At 33.8% G+C, this 26439-nt stretch overlaps 4 protein-coding genes across 4 annotated transcripts; 2 read left to right on the forward strand and 2 right to left on the reverse strand.

Moving 5' to 3' along the window:
- The first annotated feature begins 6379 nt into the window (after positions 1–6379).
- Positions 6380–9086, forward strand: LOC131603954 (uncharacterized). The gene is made up of 6 exons (XM_058876433.1): positions 6380–6697; positions 6794–6930; positions 7013–7114; positions 7206–7271; positions 8105–8177; positions 8300–9086. The coding sequence occupies exons 1-6, from the start codon at positions 6406–6408 to the stop codon at positions 8770–8772; spliced, it is 1143 nt and encodes a 380-aa protein (XP_058732416.1). The 5' UTR covers positions 6380–6405; the 3' UTR covers positions 8773–9086.
- Positions 9087–9719: 633 nt separating this feature from the next.
- Positions 9720–11457, reverse strand: LOC131603955 (uncharacterized). Its single transcript, XM_058876434.1, has 2 exons — positions 11053–11457; positions 9720–10441 (listed from the first exon to the last, which is right to left on the reverse strand). The coding sequence occupies exons 1-2, from the start codon at positions 11387–11389 to the stop codon at positions 9909–9911; spliced, it is 870 nt and encodes a 289-aa protein (XP_058732417.1). The 5' UTR covers positions 11390–11457; the 3' UTR covers positions 9720–9908.
- Positions 11458–22338: 10881 nt separating this feature from the next.
- On the reverse strand, positions 22339–24246 carry LOC131603956 (uncharacterized). Its single transcript, XM_058876435.1, has 2 exons — positions 23801–24246; positions 22339–23113 (listed from the first exon to the last, which is right to left on the reverse strand). Exons 1-2 carry the CDS (start codon positions 24138–24140, stop codon positions 22581–22583), a joined length of 873 nt encoding a protein of 290 aa, XP_058732418.1. The 5' UTR covers positions 24141–24246; the 3' UTR covers positions 22339–22580.
- A 400-nt stretch (positions 24247–24646) lies between these two features.
- Positions 24647–25189, forward strand: LOC131606026 (secreted RxLR effector protein 161-like). Its single transcript, XM_058878313.1, has one exon. The coding sequence runs from the start codon at positions 24647–24649 to the stop codon at positions 25187–25189; it is 543 nt and encodes a 180-aa protein (XP_058734296.1).
- Positions 25190–26439: the final 1250 nt, after the last annotated feature.

The following is a 26439-nucleotide window of genomic DNA, read 5'->3' on the forward strand; positions in this document are numbered from 1 at the left end:
ATGCCAAAAGTGATTGTCACCGATCGAGATACTCCACTAATGAATCTGATTTCAAAGGTATTTCCTACATCATATGATTTATTATGTAGGTATCGTATAACAAAAAATGTGAGAGGTATACTTGAGCTTGTGGTAGGGACCAAACAAATCAAGGATGAAGATAACAATATGATTAAATCTAGCATGATGTTGGAAATCATAATGGATGCCTGTAAAGCTATAAAAAATTCTTCCACATAAGAGTTATATGTCAAATATGTCATATTGTTTGGAAAGGTATGCATGTCATATCTGGATTTCTTGAAATATGTTGAATGCAGAATTATAGACCACGTGAAAGAGAATATTATTTGTACTTAGACTGATTAGGTTAGACACTTTAAAAATACTACGACTAGTTGAGTTGAATCTCCTCATGCGACATTGAAGAACTGGTTAGGAAATAATAAATGAGGTTTATGCACGGGTCAGGAATTAGTGAACAAAATGACTCAAAATCAACATAATGAGATCCAAACATCATTTGGTCAAAGAATCACAATATTATAATACTTATTGAAAGAAAAAAATATTTATTCACATTTGGTCATCAATATATCACAAGGGGGCTGAACTTTATTTATCGTGAAGCTAAGCGAGCAATGGAAATGGTTTTAAATAGCTCAAAGTGTTTTTGTACACTTAGGAGAACGTATGGTATTCTGCGCGCTTGTGTAACTTGCAAAACGATGAAACTCGATAGGCTCATACAAATAGATAAGGTTTACTTTCACTTGAAAAGGCTCTGGTTTGATGATGATGATGATAATGTGGTAAAAGAGAGTAATTCAAAATATGTATTGTGACACAATGGGATATCATTCAAGAGAGGTTTTTGAAATTTGCTGATAACATGAAACTTCACATCAAAGAGAATCTGAAGAAGATTACATGTCCATAAATAACAGATTTGAAACCACTCACAAAACTTGTTAAAACAAAGGGTGTTTTTAAGAAGTTCAAACCAACACCTTGTGACAACTCAACCAAACGATTTCCATCCTCTTTTGAACATGTCGACACACATTTCCAGACTAAGGTCATAATCCAAAAAGAGTTATGCATTGGTCAAAAAATACAAGTGTGTGTTCCCCTGCATGGGGGAAGGGAGACTCAGAGGCATTTGGTAGGTGTTTAACACGTTTTGGTAGTAAAGTCTTTCTCACATCAGCAAGTGTATGGTGGTTTTTTAGTCCTTTGAGAATTACTTTTTTGCTGACTCGGCTTGACCATTGGCTAAAGGGTGTACCACAAACACAAATTTTGTTTGCATGCCTAAGTCTTTACAAAATTCAGTGACCACAGTGCTAGTAAATCGAGTCCCATTGTGAGAGACAATGGAACCAGAGAGTCTGTATTGGAACATAATCCTCTACCAATATAAACATCGTACTCTTTCGGTCATGATTTTGGGTACTGCCTCTGCCTTTATCCATTTGGTGAAGTAATCTACTCCCACTATCAGGATTTTCAATTAACTTGGTGCTAAGGGGAGCGGTCTCGGGATATCCATGCCCTATTAGTAGAAATTCATGGGCAAAGCCATCAATTGGAGAAGCACTGCTAGGGCATGTTGATGATAAGCATATCTTTGGCATTGATCACACTTATTGACAAAGGTGATGTTGTCTTTCATTAATGTGGGCCAATAATACCCGGCTCTTAATAACTTGTGGGCAAAATACTTTACATCGATATTTTACTAGGGCGATATCGTTCTCGCCCAGACACCTCAACATGGGAGTAGTCATCGTCTTTCTATAAAGTTTCCCTTAGAGTATGGTGTACTTGACAACCCAGAGATACCTCCGACAATGTTGTTGGCTTCGTGGCATAGACCTCCAACAATGTTATTCTCTAAAGTGTCTCAAGGACGTGCCAACCGATTCATTAGGAGGAGGTAACTACTTTGATAAAAATTTGTGAGGGGACATTGTGGTTGGTGGGGGTTCTTCATTTGAAGATTTTTTACCTATTAGGGTTAGGAGTTGGGTATGTACTCGGCTAGAGAGTCTACTTTATATGATTTTGTGGCTTCAAAGGCACAATCTTAGATGTTACAAGACCATGTTTTGAGTAATAATGATATTTGTGGTGTGATACCAAATTTTAGTGGTATGATACCAAATTTTAGCATTAACAGTTTTGCTAGCAAGGACACAGTCCTTCCTAAAGCTTAACATGTCTTGGCGAGTTCCTTTTCTAGTAAAATTGTTTAGAATGTGAATGTTAATTTGACATGACCACTAAACAGAAAGAAGTATTTGGGTGTAATCAGTACATGCTCATGATTTTTCTTCTATCTATTCATGTTGATGGGTTTGGCATTGTATTCACCAACACATGTCGTTAACAAAAACAGAACTATAGAAAGCTCAACTTGAAAGGGAAGACATCGACACAGAACTTTAAAAGTTTACGAAGATACAACTCTGAAATATTTCGGAGATGTGTCTTCGGGCTTTTTTTTGTAAAATAAGGGTGATTCACTAATTTACACTGAAGAATGTGTAAAAAAAGGTGCGTCTGAAGATGTATATCCTTACGTAGGGGTGTAATCGGATCGGTTTGGACCGGTTTTTGGTTGAAAAAAGGTCCGAACCAATGATATTTCCATCGGTTTGGTTTGGTTCGGTTTTCAACATTTTTCAAAAATGGAACCGAACCAAACTAACCGGTTTGGTTCGGTTTGGTTTGGTTTGGTTGATCGGTTTACAATATTTATTTTTTAAAATATTATATTCATCCGTATATTCTCCATTATCGTGTTTTTTGGTGTATTTTATACTATTATTTTTTTAAACATTATATTCATCTGTATATTCTCCATTATCGTATTTTTGGTGTATTTTATACTATTATTTTTTAAAATAATATGTTTCATGCTATATTTGTTCAAACAAATTACAAGTTGCTCTTATTCCATACGAAATAGTGACATCATTTCCTTTGCAAGTTTCCTATCAAATATAAAAGTTAACACTTAGTATCAGAAAGTTGGAAAGGTTTCAAAGCTTAACATATAGAATATAACAAAACACACATTCATTAACATGTTTCACACCTCAAACACACATCAAAACTATTTTGTAACAAGATCTAAATGAGTTTTGATGAAGAAAAAGAAGAAAAAAAAGGTACAAAAATATATGAAAATTAACAAAGAGAACTTGAATACGAAGAAGACGACCATAACATATCATAATGACAGTAGTGAAAGGAACAATAGTTGTGGGCAATAAGAGCAGCAGTTCTGTGAAAGCATAACTTTTGTGACTTATGGTTTCTATTGTCTATGCTTTAGAGTTTGATTCTAGATGCGTGTTTTGCTTAAAGGAAGGAAGTGTAAACAAAGATGGATAATAGTTGGACCGATAAAAAAATTGGGTTTAATGATGGGTAGAATAAAATATTTAAAGCGTCATTATTTCCATCGGTTCGGTTCATCGGATTGGCGGTTCCTAAAAACTAAATCCGAGAACCGAACCAAACCACATCGGTTTTTATTGGTTTGGTTCGGTTTTTAAACCAAACCAATAATAATCGGTTTAATTTCGGGTTGGTTTGGTTTGGATTGTCGGTTTAATTGGATTTTTTTGACCCGCTTACACCCCTATCCTTACGCTAGGGGCATTATGAACTTTTCACGGTGGTGTGGGAGCACACATAAAGGTGGAAATTTTGTTTTCCAATATTTATATCGAGGCCCGTAGATATTTGGGTCTGGCTCAGCCCAACAGACAAAAAGAAAAGGAAACTTCTCTTTACACCCTGTCACCTTCTGGGCCATTGGCAAAAAGTAAAAAATGTCCTCTTAAGTTCGAAGATACATCTTTGAACGCACCATTTCATAATTTTAACATAAGTTTAATTTAGAGATGCGTATGCAAAGGTATATTTTGGAGATGTATCTCCAAAATTGCTTGATATTATAAATCAAACAAAAACCAGAAACATGATAAGAACATCGAACCTAAAATGAAACAAACACTAACACCAATTTGACGTTAAATTAAAACACTCAACATTACATATATGGTCATTAAAATAAATTCCACATTACATATTGTTATAATTGGGACGTTGCAACATAATGATTATGTCTTCGACGAATCTTTGAAGCTTCGCATCCACTTCAATCAAACCCTTTGATTCATATTTGAGAAAAACACTCCACATAACTTTTAAATCTTCATCCGTCTTTAGTTCAAAGTTGGTAAAATATATATTTCCATTCGTTGTCAAACGAGGGTGATCGATACTCGAGCTTGGCAAATCTTTGATTTTCTGGAGAGTGTATGAAAGTATTCAATTTGGATAGTAGATTTGCGAGGGATGTTTCCTCGGTGACCCTAAATGGAAGTGGCGGCTTCTCGCCATTGAAATACACAAATGTGAGGTGGGGATATGAACTCATTATCTTGTTTTTTTGTGTTGTGTAGAAAAAATGGGGTTGAGAGACACCCTATTTATACAAGTATTGGGTCACTTCAGACCTTAAGAACCCTATCATGTCATTAGGTTACATTGAAGACATGTATGTCCCAATAAACCCCAATTATTTTTACAAAAAAAGGGGTGACTTCAGAGATGAATATCTGAAAATGTCACAAATTATTTTTTTTAAGTACATGGAGTTAATTCAGATATGTATATCCGAAACATACCTTCACCAGAATCAAACCTAAAACTTAGTATATTAGCACATACAATGTAAACCATAAGCAAACTAGAAAATTTATCAAGAATTAAACCATCATTACTGAGGTTATGTTTTAGTTATGTATTAAACTATATCAAGATTATATCGTTGACGATAATACATTCACAAAAAGTGTATCGATTACAATATAAAATGCATCAAAGATCCAATATTGCATAGATCTAGAATTGGTTCCGCCTTTGACTTTTCCTGATTTTATTCTCTTTCAAGCTCGCTCAATTTAGCAAACTCTACCGTTCTCTCCAGAAATTGATCCAACCAAGTTTCTACCTTATTTTAAATCTTCCTCAACTGTTCTTTGAAGTACAATTTCATGGTGTCGTGTGCTTTAGAAAATCTATCTTGGATTATTTTCCACTCGAGTTGGATAGTTATACATGCTTTACCATCCTTCATCACACTATTATCATAAAACCAAAGTCTTTTCCATATGTATTGAGGAATTAATTTTCTTTTTTTCCATTGAGACAAGCACATGGAAGTCCATAAGTCATCTTAACTGGTCATACCCACTTGGCCTTATTTATGCCTGTCTGTTCTACTGGCTTCGCTTCATTAAAGATGAAATGAAATGTGAACAACGCGTACATTTTTCCAGCTCAAAAGCATGATTAATGCAAACAATAAGGGATGAAATGAGCGAACTTTACCATAAATTGTAACTTTTTTTGCTTCCTTAGATGTGATAAAATCCAAAAATTCTGGTTTGAAATCGAAAACTAGGTTTGAAATGAAATTTCTTTTTTAAGGGTTTTTAATTGTGGAGGAAGTTTGAAGTGTGTCTTATCAAAAAAAAAAGTTCGAAATGTAAGAGAGATGATCATGCAAGGTAGTCTTATATTCAATTTTCTGCTGGAGATTTTTAGGCTATGTTTGGGAGTTTGGAAGGGAGGGGAGGGAAAGGCTTCCAAAAATGAAATTTTAAAAAAATATAGAAAAATATTTGACATTTTTTGAAAAAATGATTTTGTTTAGAATGATAAAAGAGTCATTTATCATTACTAAATTTTTAATTTTCAGAATACTATAACAACCTAAAAAAAATTTGGAAAATTTATGTAAGCCCTTCAAAACCCTCCTTAAATACAATTTTTTAGTTCCCCCATTTTATGGGGTTGTTGATGTTATGAATAAACTCAAACCCTCCAAAACCCTCCTACCCAAAATCTTTTTATCATTTTCACCCAATTCTTCTTATTTTTCAAAGCCCTCCCCTCCCTTCCCCTCAAAACTCCCAAACATAGCCTTAAAGATACATCTCCGAAAATATCACTAAGTAGTTAAATGATAAATCATCTAAAATTGTTGGGAAATGTCTTCATGGGGTAGTTCTTAAACCTCATAAAAATTCGGAGTTGCATCTCGGAACTAAATTTTATTTAAAAATGATATTTGATGCCTTCGTAGATATACTAAATAAATTCAAGATTATTTTAAAATTTTCAAAAATGCGATCCACTCCATAAAGGTATTTAGAGAAATTCTCGAAAGAAAAAAAAAAACATGTAGTGAATTCCTTCCCGCATATTGGGCCCTGAGATTTGGGTCTGGCTCAGCCCAACAGACAAAGAAGAAAAAGCATGTAGTGAATTCATTCCCGCGCGAGCGTAACGTGAATTGATTTAGAGCCAACACAATCAAAAATGGAATTGGAGCCATGGGAAGCTCTTGACATCGACGACTCCGATCTCTCCAACTTCCTCCGCCCTTGCAACAACCGCCCTTCCCAAACCCTAACCACCGATCCCCCTCTCATTCCCGGTCCCGCCGGTGCAGTTCAAGCCGCCATGATTCAACGCAGAACCCTAGGAGCATCCAACCCCCTTCCCACTCAAGAATTCGTAAGGCGCGTCGTTCAAAACGGCCACGACACTGATCGCGATTTCACCTCCAATCCATGGCTTTCTGCATTTCAATTTCTTCAATCTTCCCAAGGTTAGTTAGTTAGTCAATTAACCAATTTCCCTCTCCAGTTATATCATGTTCAATTCAGCTATTACTGATTTTTGTTTTTGAGTCTTTTTCTTATAGTGGATGTGGCATCTTTTACGAAATTGAGCTCGATCAAGAAGCAGCATCGTAACGGTGAAGGAAGAGTTTCTCGAGTAGTTGCTGTTGTCAAATCATGTAATCCAAACGGTTTTGGAGACATGACGGTTACTCTAAAGGTACTGTTCTATTCATTTCAGTTCAATTGAATTAACTTTGCTGTATTAATTTTGGTGTTAAGAGTTTGATTCATTGATTCAGGATCCTACTGGCACTATTGGTGCTAGTATCCATCGCAAAGTCTTCACTGAAGGAGAATTTAGAAAGGATATAACTGTTGGTTCTGTTATTCTTCTCCAAAAGGTACTTAAACTTACTTTGTTGATTTTGTTCATTGAGTTTCTTTTTCGATTTGCTTATAATTAACCGAACAAATATATGGAGGCGAATGCAGGTAGCTGTGTTTTGTCCTAATGGTTTTAATTTTTATCTGAATATTACACTGGGCAATATTGTCAAGGTATGTGGTTATTTTCTCTTCTATGCGTTCACGTTTCAATTAATTTTCGTTTTTGCTAATTGGCATGCTGGAAGAGACACTTTTTTCAGCATTTTTTGCAAACAAAACTTAGTTGAGTTGAACTGAAAGTAGTATCAGTATGTAAGATTGTATCATTCACCTTTCTAATTAGAAACAAGGAAATTGTATAAAAATGGTGGTAGTAAAATTTTGGATCAACTGGATTGGATCTAAACCCAAATTTTCTTTTCCTTAAGGGGAAATTAGTAGTTAGTCCCTGAATATGTGAGACACTATCACTATAGTCCATAAATATATTGAAATTGCAAAGACATCCTTATCGTCTCTTTTGTTAGTAAATTTATGGATTAAATTGACCAATTAAAAATACATTTCAAGGCTTAAATTGACTACCTAAAAATATATTTGAAGACCGAAATGACTAATAAAAGAGACACTTTTTATTGTGTTTGCAAATTTGATACATTTCGGAACCAATGTGATAGTGAATTACACTTTCGGGGACCAAAATGGTGGCTTACCCTTTTCTTAAGGGTCTGGTTCGGGAGGGGGATTATGGAGGGAGAGGAAGGTTTGTTTTTCTTTTCTAAACTATGTAAGTTGTGGAAAGTTTTTAAAAATAAATGAAGCGTAATTAAACTATTTCATGATGTGATAATATATCATGTACTCTTTCAGTTTTTTTAGTTTATTTAATATTAAATGTATTTTAAAATACATGTCTACTTTCCAAACACACCCTATCTTGTTGATAAAGGAGATCCTTTGGCAGGTATTTGTTTCTATGCTTATAGCTTTTTCATGTTCTACAGGTATTTTCCAAGGACAGTGGATCTCCATCAGAGGACATATCCATGAAACAAACTGCTCCCACTAGCACTGCAGGTAGATTTTTAAAATGTATTTATAGCAGCAATATGGCTTATGTCTCTTTTGGAATGGACTCTGTACCTTTGGTTGACTATACTGAATTCATATGCTCATTAGTTGGTTTTATTTGCAAACAGAAACACGTGAAAAATCGTGGATGCCGTTGAGCAGTGCGTCCTCTCTGTCACAAGTAAGAACTGATGGAATCCTGAATAATATCAGACTAGACTCAAGGTTTAGAGAAGTAGCAGATAATGGTAGCCAGAGGGATGAAATTTTGCCTTTAAGTAGCTGTCATTTTGATAATGAAGATGATAAAAGCCAAAGAACTGTTTTGATGCATGATGGTGCTGGACCTGTTGAAGCAACTTGCGGATACCAGCTTGAAAGTGAGATGGAAAATCAAGAAAACCATCCTACATTAGGCAAAGGAGACAATCTGGTGGGGATTACTCAAGCCAATAGTTCTTCATTGAACCCGACACATATATCTGTTGGTCAAGAAACTGATGTGGAAAATCACTTGGAAAGACAGGAGATCATGAATCCAAAAAGCTCAATTCCACAATGGACAGATGAACAACTGGATGAGCTGTTGGCATTTGACTGAGATGATAATCTCTATTTGTCATAGCAAAGTATTAAATGATGCGGGTATACTTTACATATATTTTGGTTGTAACTTTTAGCAGTTTAAAAGGTGCACGTGTATTGTAAATACTTCCACTCCACATAATACTTCTAGGTTTTTTCTTTTTTCTTTCAAGGTTTGTTTGGAGTATAGAAGCAGATTTGTAAACTTTTGGTACTGTAATTAGACAATTCAATATTATCTTGTTTCATGTTCTCAAATATAAAAATAAGCTTGAATCTGGAATATCTTAATTGAACTTTATATAAAACATGCGCTTAAACAGAGTAATGGAATATTTTACGCTACACATCCTCCCATGAATATCTACAGATCTATTTCTTTCTCTTTTTCTGTAGCTTAATATTTCCATAAGAACACAATAAAGAAATTTTCTGCTGTTAGAGAGAAATAGTGACATATTTGTGAAGGAGATAGTTGGAAAGAAGATCCAATCCCAAAAATATAGTATAATCTGGTCTAGCAAATAGGTACTGTTGCTTTAAGCAGCGCACTCCGAGTATGATCCACTAAACCACTTTATATTTTAGCTTTTTCCCTGTATTTTTAAACATAATGCAAAAGGCCAAATTCAAACCCTGGTTAATAAAATTAAAGCTGTGTTCTTGATATTCAAGGACAACATTGGAGTTGCTCTTAGTCTTTGGTAGTAATAATAGGCACTCCTAGTAAAACAAATATTGAAACAGCAACTCTTTTTTTAACTACAATATGGACGAGTCTCAGAATTGAAACATGCAACATCTTAGGGGAAATGAGTGTTTTTGAAGAATATAACTGAGAAGTTAATGGCACAGATATCAAAATCTTTTCACAATTTCTTGTGCAATTATAAAAAGAGAAGAATGTCAACCTGTAAATAATATTCACAATACTGATTATAATCAATAACCAACAAGTTATAATGAGTAAACAATCCTCGTAGTATTGATTATCCTTCATAACCAACCAGCAATCTTGAACAAACATTTACTTTTTCAAATAATAAATTAACAGAGAGGAAACAACAGGTGGTTCTAAACTCAGACTATAAAACTGGTAGATAGATCTTCAGAAGGTAAAAGAGGGCAAAAAAACTCAAAAACAGCAAATACTTAGGTTGTTCTAGGGGTGGCCCATTCAACTCTCAGAATGAGATTGTCATAGCCATATCCATTGAGTTTGTTAATAGCCCTTTGAGCATCTTCCCTGCTGACAAAGTTAACAAAGCCAAAGCCCCTACTCATGCCAGTCTTTTGGTCTATAGCAACATAGACCCTGGTCACAGCACCAAAAGGCCGGAAAAGCTCAAGCAAATCAGGCTCCCTTGTGTCCTCTGAAAGGTTGGTCACTCGAACAGAATTCTCATCGTTCCTCCGTCTCATGTCTGACCCAATAGTCCTCTCCACATTAGCTCTCAGGCTAGGAGGTACATATGCACCCTTAGTCAAACCAGCAGGCGCCGCAGCACCATCTGCGGTTGGAGGTTTATCAGTAAAGCCCTCAGACGGCTGTGCGAGATCCTTATACGGACACCTTGAAGTCCAATGGTCACCCTTCTTCCCACAAGTCCTGCATACCATGAGAACAGCACCTTTATTGAACTGAGCCAATGGGTCACTAGTCTTTGCATCCTCCTTGCTGGAACCTGAAAATACAGAATGATGATTACATATATCATGAGATTGATACAAAAGTCTTCCAATAGGATTGGTTGAAAGGGAAATTAATGAATATGAAAGGAATTCCAGTAATACATAGTGTAAATTAAGGAATTTCATGCAAATGATAACTCCCACTTTGTTTAATCATGAACAGATATATAACAATGCACATGAAACTCATTGCATTTGAAAATTTGAATTGAGTTCCCGTGTATAAAAATTGGGCATGATTTCTTATTCTGAATTGTGACAATAAACAATCCTAGTTTCAAATAAAAGTGAACAATCACGAAAAAAGGTAACAGCAATGAATGGTAAACCCTTAACTCCAGGGCTTTTGATGCTAAAAACCATAATTATGACCTGAAATTATCAGCAATGTATCTAAATCCTACAACCACATTTCAAAACCCTAAAATTTTCGTGATTTAACATATTGCCATACATTATTCATCTTGTTGCATTTGACAGTGATATCAAATCACTCATTGATTCGTTACTAATTCCACAAACAAATTAGGGTTTCAAAAACAACAATCACGATTTAAAATATTATCATAAAATAAAAACAAAAGAGAGAGAGAGAGAGAAGAACCAAGAGGTTTGGGGCGTTCTAGGACGATCTCTTCAGTGGAGACCATAGTTAGGCGAGCACCAACGTCTTCTTGAACAGCATCTCCAAACTTCGGCCACGAACGGCGTTCGACGGCGCGTTTGCTGAGACGCGCGTTGGCGAGTTTGCGAATACGAGTGGTTGTTGTGATCTTAACCGTATTTTCATCCTTATCGAAGTGGTACTCAATAACCTTCTTGATTCCGTTTTCGTCAGGACCTATGGTCTTAGGTTTAGGTAACAGAAAAGCGAGATCTTCGACGTCATCTTCTTCCAATTCTCCCCACCGAGGCTTCGACGGTTTGTTTTGAATCGTCATGTTTTCTGTGTGTCGTGCTTTGGGAACGATAACGGTATTTTGGGAAGTTGAAATGCCTGTGTTTTGCTTTTCTACTTAACGAAGATTGAGTTTTTGGGCTTAATATTAGGCCCAGGCCCCAGAGTTACCTCATTATGAATTTTAGATTTTTGGTTTTTTTGAAAATTTTCCTTATCCACTTCCCTTTGGGGTTTACTCACAGCGAAAACTCCAACTTATCCCTGTTTCGGAGATGCATCTCCGAAGTTTTTTTTTCCTAAATTTTTTCAGACTTTGAAAGTGCATCTCCGAAAACACCAAATTGGGGGTGTTTTCGGAGATGCACTTCCGAAAATATTTTTTTTCACATTTTGGGGGGTTTCGGAAGTGCATTTCTGAATTAGGCAGAAGCCTCTTTTTTTTTATGCTTCTTCTAATAGTCCCGAACGAAATATATACAAAACGAGTAATATAGACAAAACGAAAACGCCGAACAAAACAAACGACATATCAACGTAATGGTCATCCTCGGCCTGCTGGTTCTCCAGGATCTCCGCGTATGCTGGCCTAGGAGCGCCAGGAGTGTCGGATGTCATCACAAGATGTGACACCCGATAGAACCATGTGACATACCCCTCCACACTGTGCCAGTCCTGGGTGACCTGCATGCGACGATACTCCTCCGGACCACATTGTTGTAGTATGCTTTCAAAATAAACCTGGCCTCAATTAGGACTTTTAAAGGTTGTAACGTGACTTGGATCACGGTTTCAGAAACAAAGGATATAAGGCTCAAAATTTATTTGTACCCACCCCTTCTTCATGATGAACTTCCATCCTATATTCATTAAATTCAACCTATGCATTCAGGTTTTAGGAGAATTTGGATCTGCAACACTTGTATAACAATGATGATTCGGAAGCCAAGGAATATACTTTGAGATGACAATCACTTTTCTTTTACAACATTTTATTGCTTAGGAGTTTATTGACTTATTTTTTATCTTTCTTTTGATATCCCTAACTTTTGCCTGAACTGTTTTATTTGAGATTTACAGTCAGCGGGATGCCCCAGTTTTTTGCCTAAGTCTTCTTTATAGGTTTTGACTTAGCGGACTTTTATTTGATTCTCTTTTTTGATACAGAGAGAGGGCGTATCATATGAGAATGACATATTTATATGAGAATGTGAGAATGAATTTGAATCATTGGATTTTAAAATAAATGGTGGAGATTATGGGTGAATCTTTTTTTCTCTCTCCTACATTTTGAAATAAATGATGTAGGAGAGAGAAAAAAAATATTCACCCATAATCTCCACCATTTATTTTAAAATCCAATAGTTCATATTCATTCTCACATTCTCATATAAATATGGCATTCTCATATATATATATATATATATATATATATATATATATATATATATATATATATATATATATATATATATATATATATATATATATATATATATATATATACACACACGTTAATTTTTTAGATTTTATAAAATTTAAAATTCAATTTAATTTATATTTGAATGATTTGATTTGGCTTATTACCACCGGTTTAATCCGGTTCAAGGGTCAATTCTAACATCAAATTTGGTTTAGATACAAGACAATTATATATATATATATATATATATATATATATATATATATATATATATATATATATATATATATATATATATATTATTCTATATTATTATTTGAAATTTCGGTTGTCTTTTCAATAAATTCTTAAATTAATAAAAATAATATTTAATAACACATCTCAAACTAATATTTATAAGGGTAAGCTAACTTCTACTCTAAAAACACAAATTAAGAAATTTACTCATAAAAATTTATATTGAAAAAAATAAAATAATTAATTTATACTTTTATTAAAATGAGTGCATAATTTATAAGATATCATTTCTTCATTTAATACTTAACTTGTATCTGTATGGTACAAGTAAATATTACCCTATTTAAAAATATTTTAGTGCAAATTAATAAAAGAATAATTTTTTTAACATAAAATGCATATTCTAAAATTAATTATTTATTTATCAATATAGAAATATTTACTTATTTTAAAAAAGAAACACAATAACAACAAAGATAAAGAACACAATATTTTATCTTGGTTCACCGTTAACTAGGCTACCTCCAGTCCGCCCTACGTTGGTGATTTCTCCTTATCAACAAGGATTTAATCCACTAATCAGATAATCTTTGATTACAACCTCAATAACACACCAGTCAAAGACTTTTCGAGGATCCTGACTAAACCTTTAGTACCTCAAAGAAATTTAACTAACTTGGTTAAGTTATAAGGTTTTGCGTTTACAAATTACTTTTTAAAAAGATGATACACACAACTTCAATACAACAATATTTACAAAGAATGAAAGTTATGAAGCTTTTTCAAAATAATAACAACTTTCTTCTTTGTGTTGATTATCGACTTAGTGTTTTGACTGGTTTCTTTTTTAATATAAGTTTGTCGTTTGTTCGTGGTTCTTCTATTAGTTGTTCCTTTTTCCATGGCTTAAAACACTCTTTTATATAGATGAGAAAATAGATCCATTTGAGGGTGAAGTTGAAATTTCATAATCCATAGCTTGCATGAAGACATTGAGTAGTACAGTAGTAGACTTGTGGTAGCAGCATAGTGGAAAGTGAGGATGGAACGTATTGAAAAAGTTGGTACTAACATACATTTTTTGTCCAATCTCTCAGGTTAGTGGAAATGATGTTGATTTGTACTATTTTAATATTTTCACACTATCTCCCTTCATAGTAATCTTCATAAGTCAAAGACTTTTGATAGAATATAATGAAGCTTGATCATTGTCCAAAGTTACTATATTTCTTCACATCTAAGTACTTGAGACAAAGGCTTGTGATAGAATATGATAAAGCTTGATCAGAGTAAGTCTTCAATGTTTTGAGAAACGTCGAGTCTTGAGATTCTTGAGTTATCAGAGTCAATTAGGATAAAGTTCTTTCAATTGTTGACTTGATACTTGTAGAAGAAGATAGTTTGCTGTAAACACTTCTTTGCATTCTTCATCAGTTCAGAGTGCGTTTGATTGCCCAGAGTCCATAGTTGCTTGTTTAGAGTCCATAACTTCACTTTTCCAGAGTCTACAACTTGCAAGCTTAAAGTTCAGGCGATTGTCGACAGCAGTAGCAGTAATGAAAATATGAGGAGACTTTAGCTCAAATTGATAATAAGTACTTCCTTCATTCTCTACCACACTGGAACTAAGAACCTTACCTTGTACATTTTCTCCAATTATTTCTAGACCAAATGCATGGATCACTTTGTCTAGATGTCTAATTTTTTTAATATAACTTTATCACCAAGATCTGCACAAAATAAAATTGTTATAATCTAAAACAAATCTCCATGTATTTTCTTATTTCATTTTTCAGTTATATTCTCCTTATCGGGAAAACACACGGAGAATCTAAGAACACGAGGGACTATAATAAACAGATGTCCTTTCTTAGAGTTGTCGAATCTCAAATCTTGTGTAACTTTTGTATTTTACAAGGATAAAGACATAAGATGAAAAACAATATAATCAATCAGTTGTAATACCTTGAAGATTTCGATAATCTTATGTGAATTCCGACCTAAAGGTTCTTCATAGATCAATTGTCGTCCTCTTTTCACCAGTATGAGCTGGTACAAAAGGAAATTATTAGAACAACAATCACAGTTCAAAAGAAAACTGATACAAAAAATGCAAGGAAAAAGCATAAGAAAAGCTCATGATAATGTGGTTAACTATAGGTTGGTTTATATACCTCATCAAGGCTTTAAATATATCAAATGCTAGGATGGTGAATTGAGGAAACAACTGTTCTTCAAGCATCAACAGTCTTATAGTCCTCATAACAATATCCACTGCTTTTTAATCTAGATCTAAAGTTGGTTCATCCATGAATATAATCGAAGGATTAACAACAAGCTCGACCGCAATTATCAACCTCTTCCTTTGTTCAGTTGACAACCATATAACTCTTGGTAGACCTACAATAGCATTCTTGAAACTTTGCAGCTCTACCAAATCCATCACTTGATCCATTAATTGTTGAAAACATCAATTAATTCAAAATATTTTATTTCTATTCCTTCTGCTATGTATGCAAAACGCTCAATTCTTATCGAACATCATTGTAAAACTAACTTTTTTTACTAACAATGTATATTCTCTTTTCTCTATTTCGAAAAGAATGATTGAAATATATAATTATGAAACACTTATTATCTTTTCTTCATCGCTAACTTCTTTAGGTAACTAACTGAAAGAGGGTTGAGTAAAGCAAAGATTCTTTAACAGTAACTTAAGGTGAATGAATATAAGTTTGTTCATAGTAACCAGAAACTCTTCACTTGAAATTGAAACCATAAGTTTGTTCATAGTAACCAGAAACTCTTCACTTGAAATTGAAACCATAACCCATAAGTAGATCTCCATCTTATTCTTTGTTTGAAATTGAAACCACGTCCCATAAGTAATCTACATCTTCTTCTTCGCGTGAACTCAAAATGACAACCCACAAGCAGATTTGAAACTTTAAAAGAAAGAACAAATCATTCATTTTAGAAAATTCTAGGGGTGGCAAAATGGATGGATTGGATGGATATGGATTGGATTGTTAATGGATGGATCAAAACAATCCATTAATCCATTAACAATCCACTAACATACCCTTTAAAAAATCCAATCCAATCCATCCATTAAGGATAAAATCCAATCCAATCCATCCATTAACATCTTTTTAATGGATGGATATCCATCCATCCACTAAGCTAATTAAAATATTTTAATTATTTTATAAATTTTAGAAAATCTTTTTTTTTTAATTTCTTTAGAATAGTTTTTTTTTAACTGCATATTTTTTTTAATTAATCTTTCAATACACTTTTAATAATTTTACAATGCACCTTCTTTAATCACTAAAACATGGATTGATAAAATCTTTTTTTCTGCCCCACTGGCCACTGCTCACAGTTTAAATTGAATCAGGGTCTGGCACATTTAATACTTAAACTATAAATTGTACTGTATTGACTAAATTAAAATATCTTGAAAATGTTGCTTTTTATTAATTATATTTTTATTTCGTTTGCAAATAAAAAGAGATTTCTTCCATATTAACATTCTCTCATATGCTTTCCCTTCTTCTTCCACCTACCTTTTTTGTTTTGCATCTAACATTATTTTCCTCCATAAAAGTTTCGAGAACCTCTGGTGAAGACAAATTCAACTCCGGCACAAAACCAAACGATAGGGAGAAAAACTAATTGGATGCTAATGGTGCGGTAACTATGGTTTTTTTTTTATAAACTTCTCTATCTAAAACCTGTGCAAGAAGAACATACTATATAACATATTTTTTTCTTATCAAATTTATAACAAAACTGTACAATGACCATTTCAATTTCACCAAATTTCTTTTATCAATTTTACTATTTCAATCAAAAGTAACATAATAAAAAACCCTAATTTTAAGAGTATAAGAAAATTACTTTAATTTCTCAAATTTCATTTCCCAGATTCTTGCATTTGATAAATGTAATTTCAATTTCAATCCAATATAAGTCACTTTTAGAAATAGAAAACCATTGAGATGCACGAAACCAATATGACCTCCTTTCTCACTTCACTCTACGTTGCACGTGGCTGATAATGGAAAGGAGAAACAGTTTTAAAAAATTGAATCTGTTTCCAAAGAGATAGAGATTCAATCTATATTCATAACTACCACCCATGACATAATCAAATTGAGATTCAATTGCATTACTATGCATAAATGAGGAAAACGAGAACGAAAAAAAAGAAGTAGGCGGAAGATGAAGGGAAAGCATCTGAGAGAAGGTATGCATAAATTATGGTACTTGATATGGGTTTTAATTAAAGCCGTTGATTTAAATCGGTTGGTTATTATTGTATCCTCTCATCTCTCACTATAAACACTTCTCTCACTTGATACACTCCCATATATATATATATATATATATATATATATATATATATATATATATATATATATATATATATATATATATATATATATATATATATATATATATATATATATATATATATATATATATATATATATATATATATATATATATATATATATATATATATATATATATATATATGAGAGAGAGAGATTTATAAATTTTAAAAAAAATTAATTGATTTTTCTTTTTGACAAAAACACATATTTATTATTTAACAATAAAAACTATCAATTAGTTTTAAAATAAAACATTAGATAATCCAATGGATTTTTAAACTTTGTTGGATGGATTGGATCCATCCATAACTTTAAATGGATGGATTTGATTCAATCCATTAACTATTCTTTTTTATAATGGATGGATTGGATGGATAATTTAGTGGATGGATTGGATGGATTTTACTCTAATGGATTTTATTGCCACCCCTAGAAAATCCTTATTGTAGAATATAGATATAAACAAATTTCACAGAAAATAAAGAAGAAATAGACAATGAAGATAATGATGGAATCTATGACAACGTCAAAGATGGAGACGAGAAGTTCGAATCGGTGAGAGGAAATAAATTTCTTCCATGCTCTCAAACTATCAGATGAGAGAGGAGATACAATTTTTTTGGTTTGAAATGTGAGAAAGGGATGTGAAAGCTTTAGTTGAACTGGTTTAAGTGGAGAGAGCGAAAAGATGCAATCGTGTGATGATGCCAGCTAGATCAAAAGGGTGATTAATTGGGTAAAGTTGAGGTCACTTCGTTGATTACCAATAAATACATCATGTATTGTAAATTAGTATTGTATAAAAGGGTAATTAAGAAAAATGGTTGCATGTTTCAGTCTTAGTTAGGTAGTTGATTCCGAAAATGAATTATTAAAAAAACACTTGTAAAGACATATAGAGGTAACTCAAGGTAGGGATGGGCAAATATGAATCATTCGATCGAAACTAACTGGTCTATTATTTTTTTTGCAAACGGATCAAGTCGGGTTTCGGTTGATCTAGTTGCGTAATTTGGGTAGTATAGGATTACTTCGATCGGGTTCAAATGACTATTTTAGACACGTCGAAAATCAAACCCGACCAATCAATTTACATTTATTTTATTTATTTTTATTACTAGAGGTCTGGCCCATTATAAAAATGAGATTCATAATATTTATAGATTATTATCATTTTTATAATTTAATAGTGTCATGGTGTACAGAAGAATACAAGGACATGCAATGATTTTTTAGTGTTACTTATTACATGGTTTAAAGTATGATAATTACTGAATTAATGTCAAATGATATTGAAAAATGTTATCACTTAATATTAGTTTTTTTAATAATAAAAAAATAGTTATGATCTTTTAAAATTTTGATAGTTTTTTTTTAAAACTAAACAATGAATATTTATAAATTTTATAAAAAAAAGTTCCATTTTTATGAGTTTAGCCCAATAAATAAATCGATTAATCTGCCAAACTGATTAAACCAATTTACTCACCAAACTGATTAAATCGAATTCGCCAAAAATTGAAATTTCATCGGTCAAAATCGAGCTTTTAGAATGAAACTGCAATTTGCATCAAATTTAAGTTTTTGACTTGATATTAATCTAGGTCGACCGATTGTCCAACCCTGACTGAAGGTAATCTAATTCCGTATTTGGGTTATTACCTATCAAATATTTATATATCCTTTATGTTATCTTTAGTTCTTAAGGGCAAGATCCCGACGAAGGTAAGGAGATGCACTCATGCACTCAATTTTTTTTAATTTCTTTATCTATTTTTCATTTCTTCTAAAAATTATTCTTGACAAGATTTTAATCGATTAAGAAGCAATTTTGACCAATTAGGAAAGCTAAACTCAATTTTAATTAATTAGAATTTTCTTCTATATTGAGGTAAATATGCTTTTTGGTCCCTATAAATTATCAAAATTTGCTTTTGGTCTCTATAAACAAAAATGATATGTTTTGATCTCTACAAAATTATTATGCACGTAATTTTAATCTCTGCTGTTAAACCAATGAGTATTTTGTTAGAACAAAGTTTGGTTCTACATCCTTGAAATAGTTTTGATGATAACAAACACATATCTCTAAAAGAACATATATGCTCCCTAATAGATTATTTGTGTTTCAGAAGTTCTGAAGCAGAAAACAAATCAGAAGGCTGCATCAAGAGAGAAGTTTACAAGAATAAGAAGATATAATTTTTGAAGGAAGGTTATAAGAACAAGAAGTTCTGATGACTTTGAAGGAAGTCCACAAAAACAAGAAGTAACTGTCACTTGATCTTCGTTCTAAGAAGATCATATTCTAATAGTCACTACAACAAGCTCTCCAAGATCAAAGTAGTAAGGTTGTCAACTGCTCAGGTTTTGACTGTGATTTCTCAGAAGCAGAAGTTCTGATAAAACTATGATAAGGAAAATGCTTCTTGCACCAAACACTAACATAATGCTCTGATACATTATCTTCTTATACTTAGTTCTGTTACAAGTCATTAAATTCAAGATCTTCTATTAACGACTGAATCATCAATTCTATGGAAAGAATCACTATCTTTGGAAAGGTCTTAAATCATGTTATTTCAACATTCCAAAGGTGAAAAGTGTGTCTTTCAAACGGTTCAAAAGCTTCACTATATATTGAAGACGCTATTGAAGTTAAAAACAGACAATACTCGCGCACAAGCTATCAAAAATCTCTATTCATTCTCTTATTATTTTGTGCATTGTTCTTAAACATTGTGTATACATCACAGTTGTGATACAACTTATTAGAAGAATATTTGTAAACACATAAGATTTCATTTTGTTAAATTGATCCTTGAGAAACCGGGTTGTGGTTTATCTCAAAAAGACTTTGACGGTTGTCATTGTGAAAGTTGTTGTAATCAAGTTTGATTTAGTGGATTAAGTGCTCGTAAGAGAGAGGAAAAATCACATTGGCGGGTGAACTGGAGTAGTTTGAGTTCAAACGAACCAGAATAACCAAACATGTCTTAAGTTTTTATTTTATCAAAAACCGAATCCAACCCCCCTTATTGTGTTTTTCGAACCTTCAATTGGTATCAGAGCGTCTGGTTCTGGGTGCATACACTTAACCGTGTCAGAAAAAGATCCTAAACGAAAAACACCATGGTTGAACCAATCAAGAACAACAACAATGACAATCATGATGATAGAGACAAAATCAGTGGGAGACCATCAATGTTCGACGGAGAAAACTTTAATTACTGGAAAGACAGAATCGAGAGTTTCTTTCTAGCTCATGATGCTGATCTCTGGGATATGGTAACAGATGGCTACAAACATCCGGTCAATGAAAGTGGTCAAAAGATTGAAAGAAAAAAATATGAATGATCAACAAAACAAAGAATTCATAAATCATCACAAGGCTAGGACTATACTTCTAAGTGTTATCTCGTATACCCAAATAATCCACCATCTACTCGATGGCCTCAGGCTGCTGTATCTGGAAATGGTCTAATAACCTCCCTCTGATCGACAGGTGGAGATGAAAGGCCACGTCATGTATGGTGATCGTCAACTCCCCTGACAGGAAGGTGTTTTTTTTCTTCTTATAATAAACAATACAAATATCCCGTGACTGCGCAGGTAGCTGTGTTTTCTCTTAACGGTTCTACTTTGTTATCTCTGTCACAAGTAAGAACGGATGGAATCCTGAATAATATCAGACTAGACTCAAGGTTTAGAGAAGTAGCAGATAATGGTAGCCAGAGGGATGAAAGAACTATTTCAAATAGAGAAAACTTATCTTCGAGACAAGATAGTGCTGGACCTGTTAAAGCAATTTGTGGTGGGCAGCTTGAAAGTGAGATGGAAGATAAAGAAAACCATCCTAAAGGAAACAATCTGGTGGGGATTACACTAGCCAATAGTTCTTCATCGAACCCAACAGATATATCTGTTGGTCGAGAAACTGATGTGGAAAATCACTTGGAAAGACAGGAGATCATGAATCCAAAAAGCTCAATTCCACATTGGACAGATGAAAAGCTGGATGAGCTGTCGGCATTTGACTGAGATGATAATCTCTATTTTTTCATAGCAAAGTATTAGATGATGCCTATTTACTTAGTTTACATATATTTTGATTGTACAACTTTTAGGAATTTAAAGGTGCACGTGTTTGTAAATACTTCCACATAATACTTCCAGGTGAGTTTGGGGTATAGAAGCAGATTTAGAAACTTTTGGTATTGTAATTAGACAATTCAATATTATCTTGTTTCAAGTTCTCAAATATAAAATAATCTTGAATCTGGAATATCTTAATTGAACTTTATTTAAAACAAATCTTTTTCTTTCTCTTTTTCCGTGGCCTAATATTTCCATAAGAACACAATAAAGAAAATTTATGAGTTGAAGAATGAATACCGGTGCATAGAATTATACAGCTCAAACATTGTGTTAGTTTTATATACAATTTTGTCTTCGTAAATATACTAAAAATATTAATTTCATACAAAGGCTTTATTTTCATCAAACATCCGGTCTAGTAGATGGGTACTGTTGCTTTAAGCAGCACACTCTTGATCCACTGAACCACTATATTTTAGCCTTTTCCTTCAAACCCTGGTTAATAAAATTGAATCACTAGCACAGCAAACAGATCCACACAACTTCTAAGCAGCATAAAAATTGAAACAGTTGTGTTCTTGATATCCAAGGACAACATTGGAGTTGCTCTTAATCTTTGGTAGTAACAATAGGCACTCCTGGTAAAACAAATATTGAAACAACAACAATCTTCTTTTAACTACAATATGGATGAGTCTCAGAAAATAAAGCATGCAACATCATAGGGGAAATGAAATGAGTGTTTTTGAAGAACAAAACAGACAACTTAATGGCACACAGATATCAAAATCTTTTCAGACTTTCTTGTGCAAGTATAAAAAGAGAAGAATGTCAACCTGTAAACAATATTCATAATACTGATTATCATCAATAGCCAACAAGTGATAATGAGTAAACAATCCTCAAGGTATTGATTATCATCCATAACCAAACAGCGATCTTGAATAAACATTTACTTTTACAAATAATAAATTAACACAGAGGAAACAACAGATGGTTTTAAACTCAGACTATAAAACTGGTAGATCTTCATAAAGTAAAAGGGGGCAAAAAAATTCAAAAACAGCGAATACTTAGGTTGTTCTAGGGGTGGCCCATTCAACTCTCAGAATGAGATTGTCGTAGCCATATCCATTGAGTTTGTTAATAGCCCTTTGAGCATCTTCCCTGCTGACAAAGTTAACAAAGCCAAATCCCCTACTCATGCCAGTCTTTTGGTCTATAGCAACATAGACCCTGCTCACAGCACCAAAAGGCCGGAAAAGCTCAAGCAAATCAGGCTCCCTTGTGTCCTCCGAGAGGTTGGTTACCCGAACAGAATTCTCATCGTTCCTCCGCCTCATGTCTGACCCAGTAGTCCTCTCCGCACCAGCTCTCAGGCTAGGAGGTACATATGCACCCTTAGTCGAACCAGCAGGAGCCGCAGCACCATCTGCGGTTGGAGGTTTATCAACAAAGCCCTCAGACGGCTGTGCGAGATCCTTATATGGACACCTTGAAGTCCAATGGTCACCCTTCTTCCCACAAGTCCTGCATACCATGAGAACAGCACCTTTATTGAACTGAGCCAATGGGTCACTAGTCTTTGCATCCTCCTTGCTGGAACCTGAAAATACAGAATGATGATTACATATATCATGAGACTGATACAAAAGTCTTCCAATAGGATTGGTTGAAAGGGAAATTAATTAAGACAATAAACTGAATTCATGAATATGAAAGGAATTCCAGTAATTGTAAATTAAGGAATTTCATACAAATGATAGTATCCAAGAAGAAAATTTAAATGCAAAGTAAATCAATACAATAATTCTTTTTATTCCAAGTCCAAACAATCCAATCATTCTCGTGCTAGAATTAACTACTACATTGCTTAATCATGAACAGATACATTAACAATTCACATGAAATTCATTGCATTTGAATTGAGTTCCCGTGTATAAAAATTGGGTCCCATTTCTTATTCTGAATTGTGAGAATAAACAATCCTAGATTCAAATAAAAGTGAACAATCATGAAAAATGGTAACAGCCACAAATGTTAAAATCCACAATTGTGACCTGAAATTATCAGCAATATATCTAAATCCTACAACCACATTTCAAAACCCTAAAATTTTTGTGATTTAACATATTGCCATACATTAGTTATCTTGTTACATTTGACAGCGATATCAAATCGCTCATTTGATTAGTTACTAATTCCACACAAAAATTAGGGTTTCAAACACAACAATCACGATTTAAGATATCATCATAAAATAAAAACAAAAGCAAGAGAGAGAGAGAAGAACCAAGAGGTTTGGGGCGTTCTAGGACGATCTCTTCGGTGGAGACCATAGTGAGGCGAGCACCAACGTCTTCCTGAACAGCATCTCCAAACTTCGGCCACGAACGGCGTTCGACGGCGCGTTTGCTGAGGCGCGCGTTGGCGAGTTTGCGGGTACGAGTGGTTGTTGTGATCTTAACCTTGTTACCATCATCATCAAACTGGTACGCGATAACCCTCTTGATTCCGTTTTCGTCGGGACCTATGGTCTGAGGTGGAGGTAACAGAAAAGCGAGATCTTCGCCGTCGTCTTCTTCCAATTCTCCCCAACGTAGCTTCGCCGGTTCGTTTTGAATCGCCGCCATGTTTTCTGCCGCCGGAGAGAGGATTGGGATATTTGGGGTTAACCTAGTTCTGTGTATCGTGCTTTGTTAACGATAAGGGTATTTTGGGAAGTTGAAATGCCCGTGTTTTGCTACTCAACGAAGATTGGGTTTTTGGGCTTAATATTTGGCCCAGAGTTACTTTATTATAAGTTTCCTTTCGGTTATAGAAATTTCTACTTCGAACCATTACAACTGCCTTTATACTCCTACGCGTAAAAAATTTGGACCAAAATACTCTGGTATAAATAGGTTGTTTTTTTACAATTTTACTTTTTCACCTAATTGACCAAAGACATAGACAAATCTATATATTAGGAATCAGGATCTATAGAGATAGGTCATAAAAACTGTTTGGCCTAAGTCAGAGTACATACATAGATAAAGTACTGAGACGTTTTAATATCTAAGATTCTAAAAAAGGACTCATACCTATGCAACATGGCATGTGTCTATCAAAAACACAATCCCTTACAACTAAGGAAGAAATGGATCGCATGAATAAGATTCCATATGCATCTGCAATAGGATCTATCATGTATGCCATGTTATGTAATCGACCAAATGTCTTGTATGCTTTAAGTGGAACGAGTAGGTACCAATCTGATCTCGGTGATGCTCATTGTGTAGCTGTCAAGAACATCCTTAAGTACTTGAGAAGAACTAACGACTCATTATTGGTATATGAAGGTCAAGAAGAGCTTGCTGTAATTGGATACACCGATGCTAGCTTCCAGACAGATAAGGATAAATTTATATTGCAGTCTGGTTATGTGTTCTGCTTAAATGGTGACATTGTAAGATGGAAAAGTTCAAAGCAAGATACAGTTGTTGTTTCTACAACTGAGACCGAGTACATTGCTACCTCAAATGCAGCAAATGAAACAATTTGGATCAAGAAGTTCATTAGGGACCTTGGCATAGTCCCTAGCATTGTGGATCGCATTGATCTCTATTATGATAACAATGGTGCTATCGCACAAGCTAAGAAGTCTAGATCTCACCAAAGATCCAAACACATACTTATGTGATATCAGATCATTCGAGAGATAATAGATAGAAGAGATGTGAAGATATGCAGAGTATCTACACTTGACAATATTGTTGACCCACTAACAAAGCCTCTTGCACATCAAAAGCATGGTGGTCATATTAAATCCATGGGTATCACGGGTATGCTTGATTAGATCTAGTGCTAGTGAGAGATTGTTGGTGTAAGCCCTAGAGGCCAATATTTTGGTACTTGTATCGAATTATTTATTAACAATAAAAGGTATTTCTTTATTATATTTGTCTTTCCAAAATAATAAAGTCTCTAGAATAGCTAGTTCGTTCAATGAAATGTTTAGTGTGACTTAATCATGACATCCCATTAAACATAAGGATATTATTCTTAAAGTATCTGTAGTCGAGCTTTATTATGAGGTAGGATAATATTAAAACATTAAGACTATTATGTAGATAGACTAATGATCAAATCTAATGAATTATGGATAAGGAGTTATCAAGTCTTAACATATGTATGAACATTAGGAGTAATATTTATACTGGATTGACCCGTTATGAGAGTACTACATGGAATGTTATGCAAAATGTCATTTATTCTCATGGTGATAATGGTGTATACCACCCTTTGACCTGAAACCACTATAGACCCTAGAAGTAGAGTGAAGTACTTTATTGTTGATCAAACAATGTCTGTAACAAGATGACCATAAAGACAATTGATGGATACTCCACAAAGCATGTTGAGGGACATGAGTGACCAAGATGACCAATATTGAACTGGACAAGGGTGGCACGGTCTATGTCTTGTGTTCAATATAGATATAAAGGCAAAAGGGCAATTGTACACGCAAGTATTATCACGATAAGTTTTTGTCATATCAAATGACATTTTCGTGACTTGGGTAGCAGTGAGGGGTTGCTAGATACCGCTCACTGCTTATTATGTTATATGTGATTTAATATAATTGTCAACGTCGCGAGAACCTACAGGGTCACACACATAAGGATAAATTGATGAGAAATAAAATAAATAAGGAACATCGTAAGGTACAATGGCACTGAAGTGAATTGTAGAACACAGTAAGATACAGTGCACTTAAGTAGAATACGAAATATGGTAAGGTACCACGAGCTTAAGTGATATACGCTACACCATAAAGGTATGGTGCATGTGCACTTAAGCGGACTTTTTGGCTTGCAACCCACACAAATGGTTCTTTATGACACACAATGAAAACAGACTGGGCTGTTAGATTGAAGTGGATGTCGGTAT

The sequence above is a fragment of the Vicia villosa genome, linkage group LG5, assembly GCF_029867415.1.
Source record: "Vicia villosa cultivar HV-30 ecotype Madison, WI linkage group LG5, Vvil1.0, whole genome shotgun sequence".
Lineage (NCBI taxonomy): Eukaryota > Viridiplantae > Streptophyta > Magnoliopsida > Fabales > Fabaceae > Vicia > Vicia villosa.

What these genes read in the sequence shown, in the direction of transcription:
- LOC131603955 (XM_058876434.1), bottom strand. Translation starts at nt 11,389, where the DNA reads ATGACGATTCAAAACAAACCGTCGAAGCCTCGGTGGGGAGAATTGGAA. An exon ending in AGAACGCCCCAAACCTCTTG is followed by an intron (nt 10,442 to 11,052) that starts GTTCTTCTCTCT and finishes CTGTATTTTCAG; the next exon opens with GTTCCAGCAAGGAGGATGCA.
- LOC131606026 (XM_058878313.1), top strand. Translation starts at nt 24,647, where the DNA reads ATGGATCGCATGAATAAGATTCCATATGCATCTGCAATAGGATCTATC.
- LOC131603956 (XM_058876435.1), bottom strand. Translation starts at nt 24,140, where the DNA reads ATGGCGGCGATTCAAAACGAACCGGCGAAGCTACGTTGGGGAGAATTG. An exon ending in AGAACGCCCCAAACCTCTTG is followed by an intron (nt 23,114 to 23,800) that starts GTTCTTCTCTCT and finishes CTGTATTTTCAG; the next exon opens with GTTCCAGCAAGGAGGATGCA.
- LOC131603954 (XM_058876433.1), top strand. Translation starts at nt 6,406, where the DNA reads ATGGAATTGGAGCCATGGGAAGCTCTTGACATCGACGACTCCGATCTC. An exon ending in ATTTCTTCAATCTTCCCAAG is followed by an intron (nt 6,698 to 6,793) that starts GTTAGTTAGTTA and finishes TTTTTCTTATAG; the next exon opens with TGGATGTGGCATCTTTTACG. An exon ending in CACTGGGCAATATTGTCAAG is followed by an intron (nt 7,272 to 8,104) that starts GTATGTGGTTAT and finishes CATGTTCTACAG; the next exon opens with GTATTTTCCAAGGACAGTGG.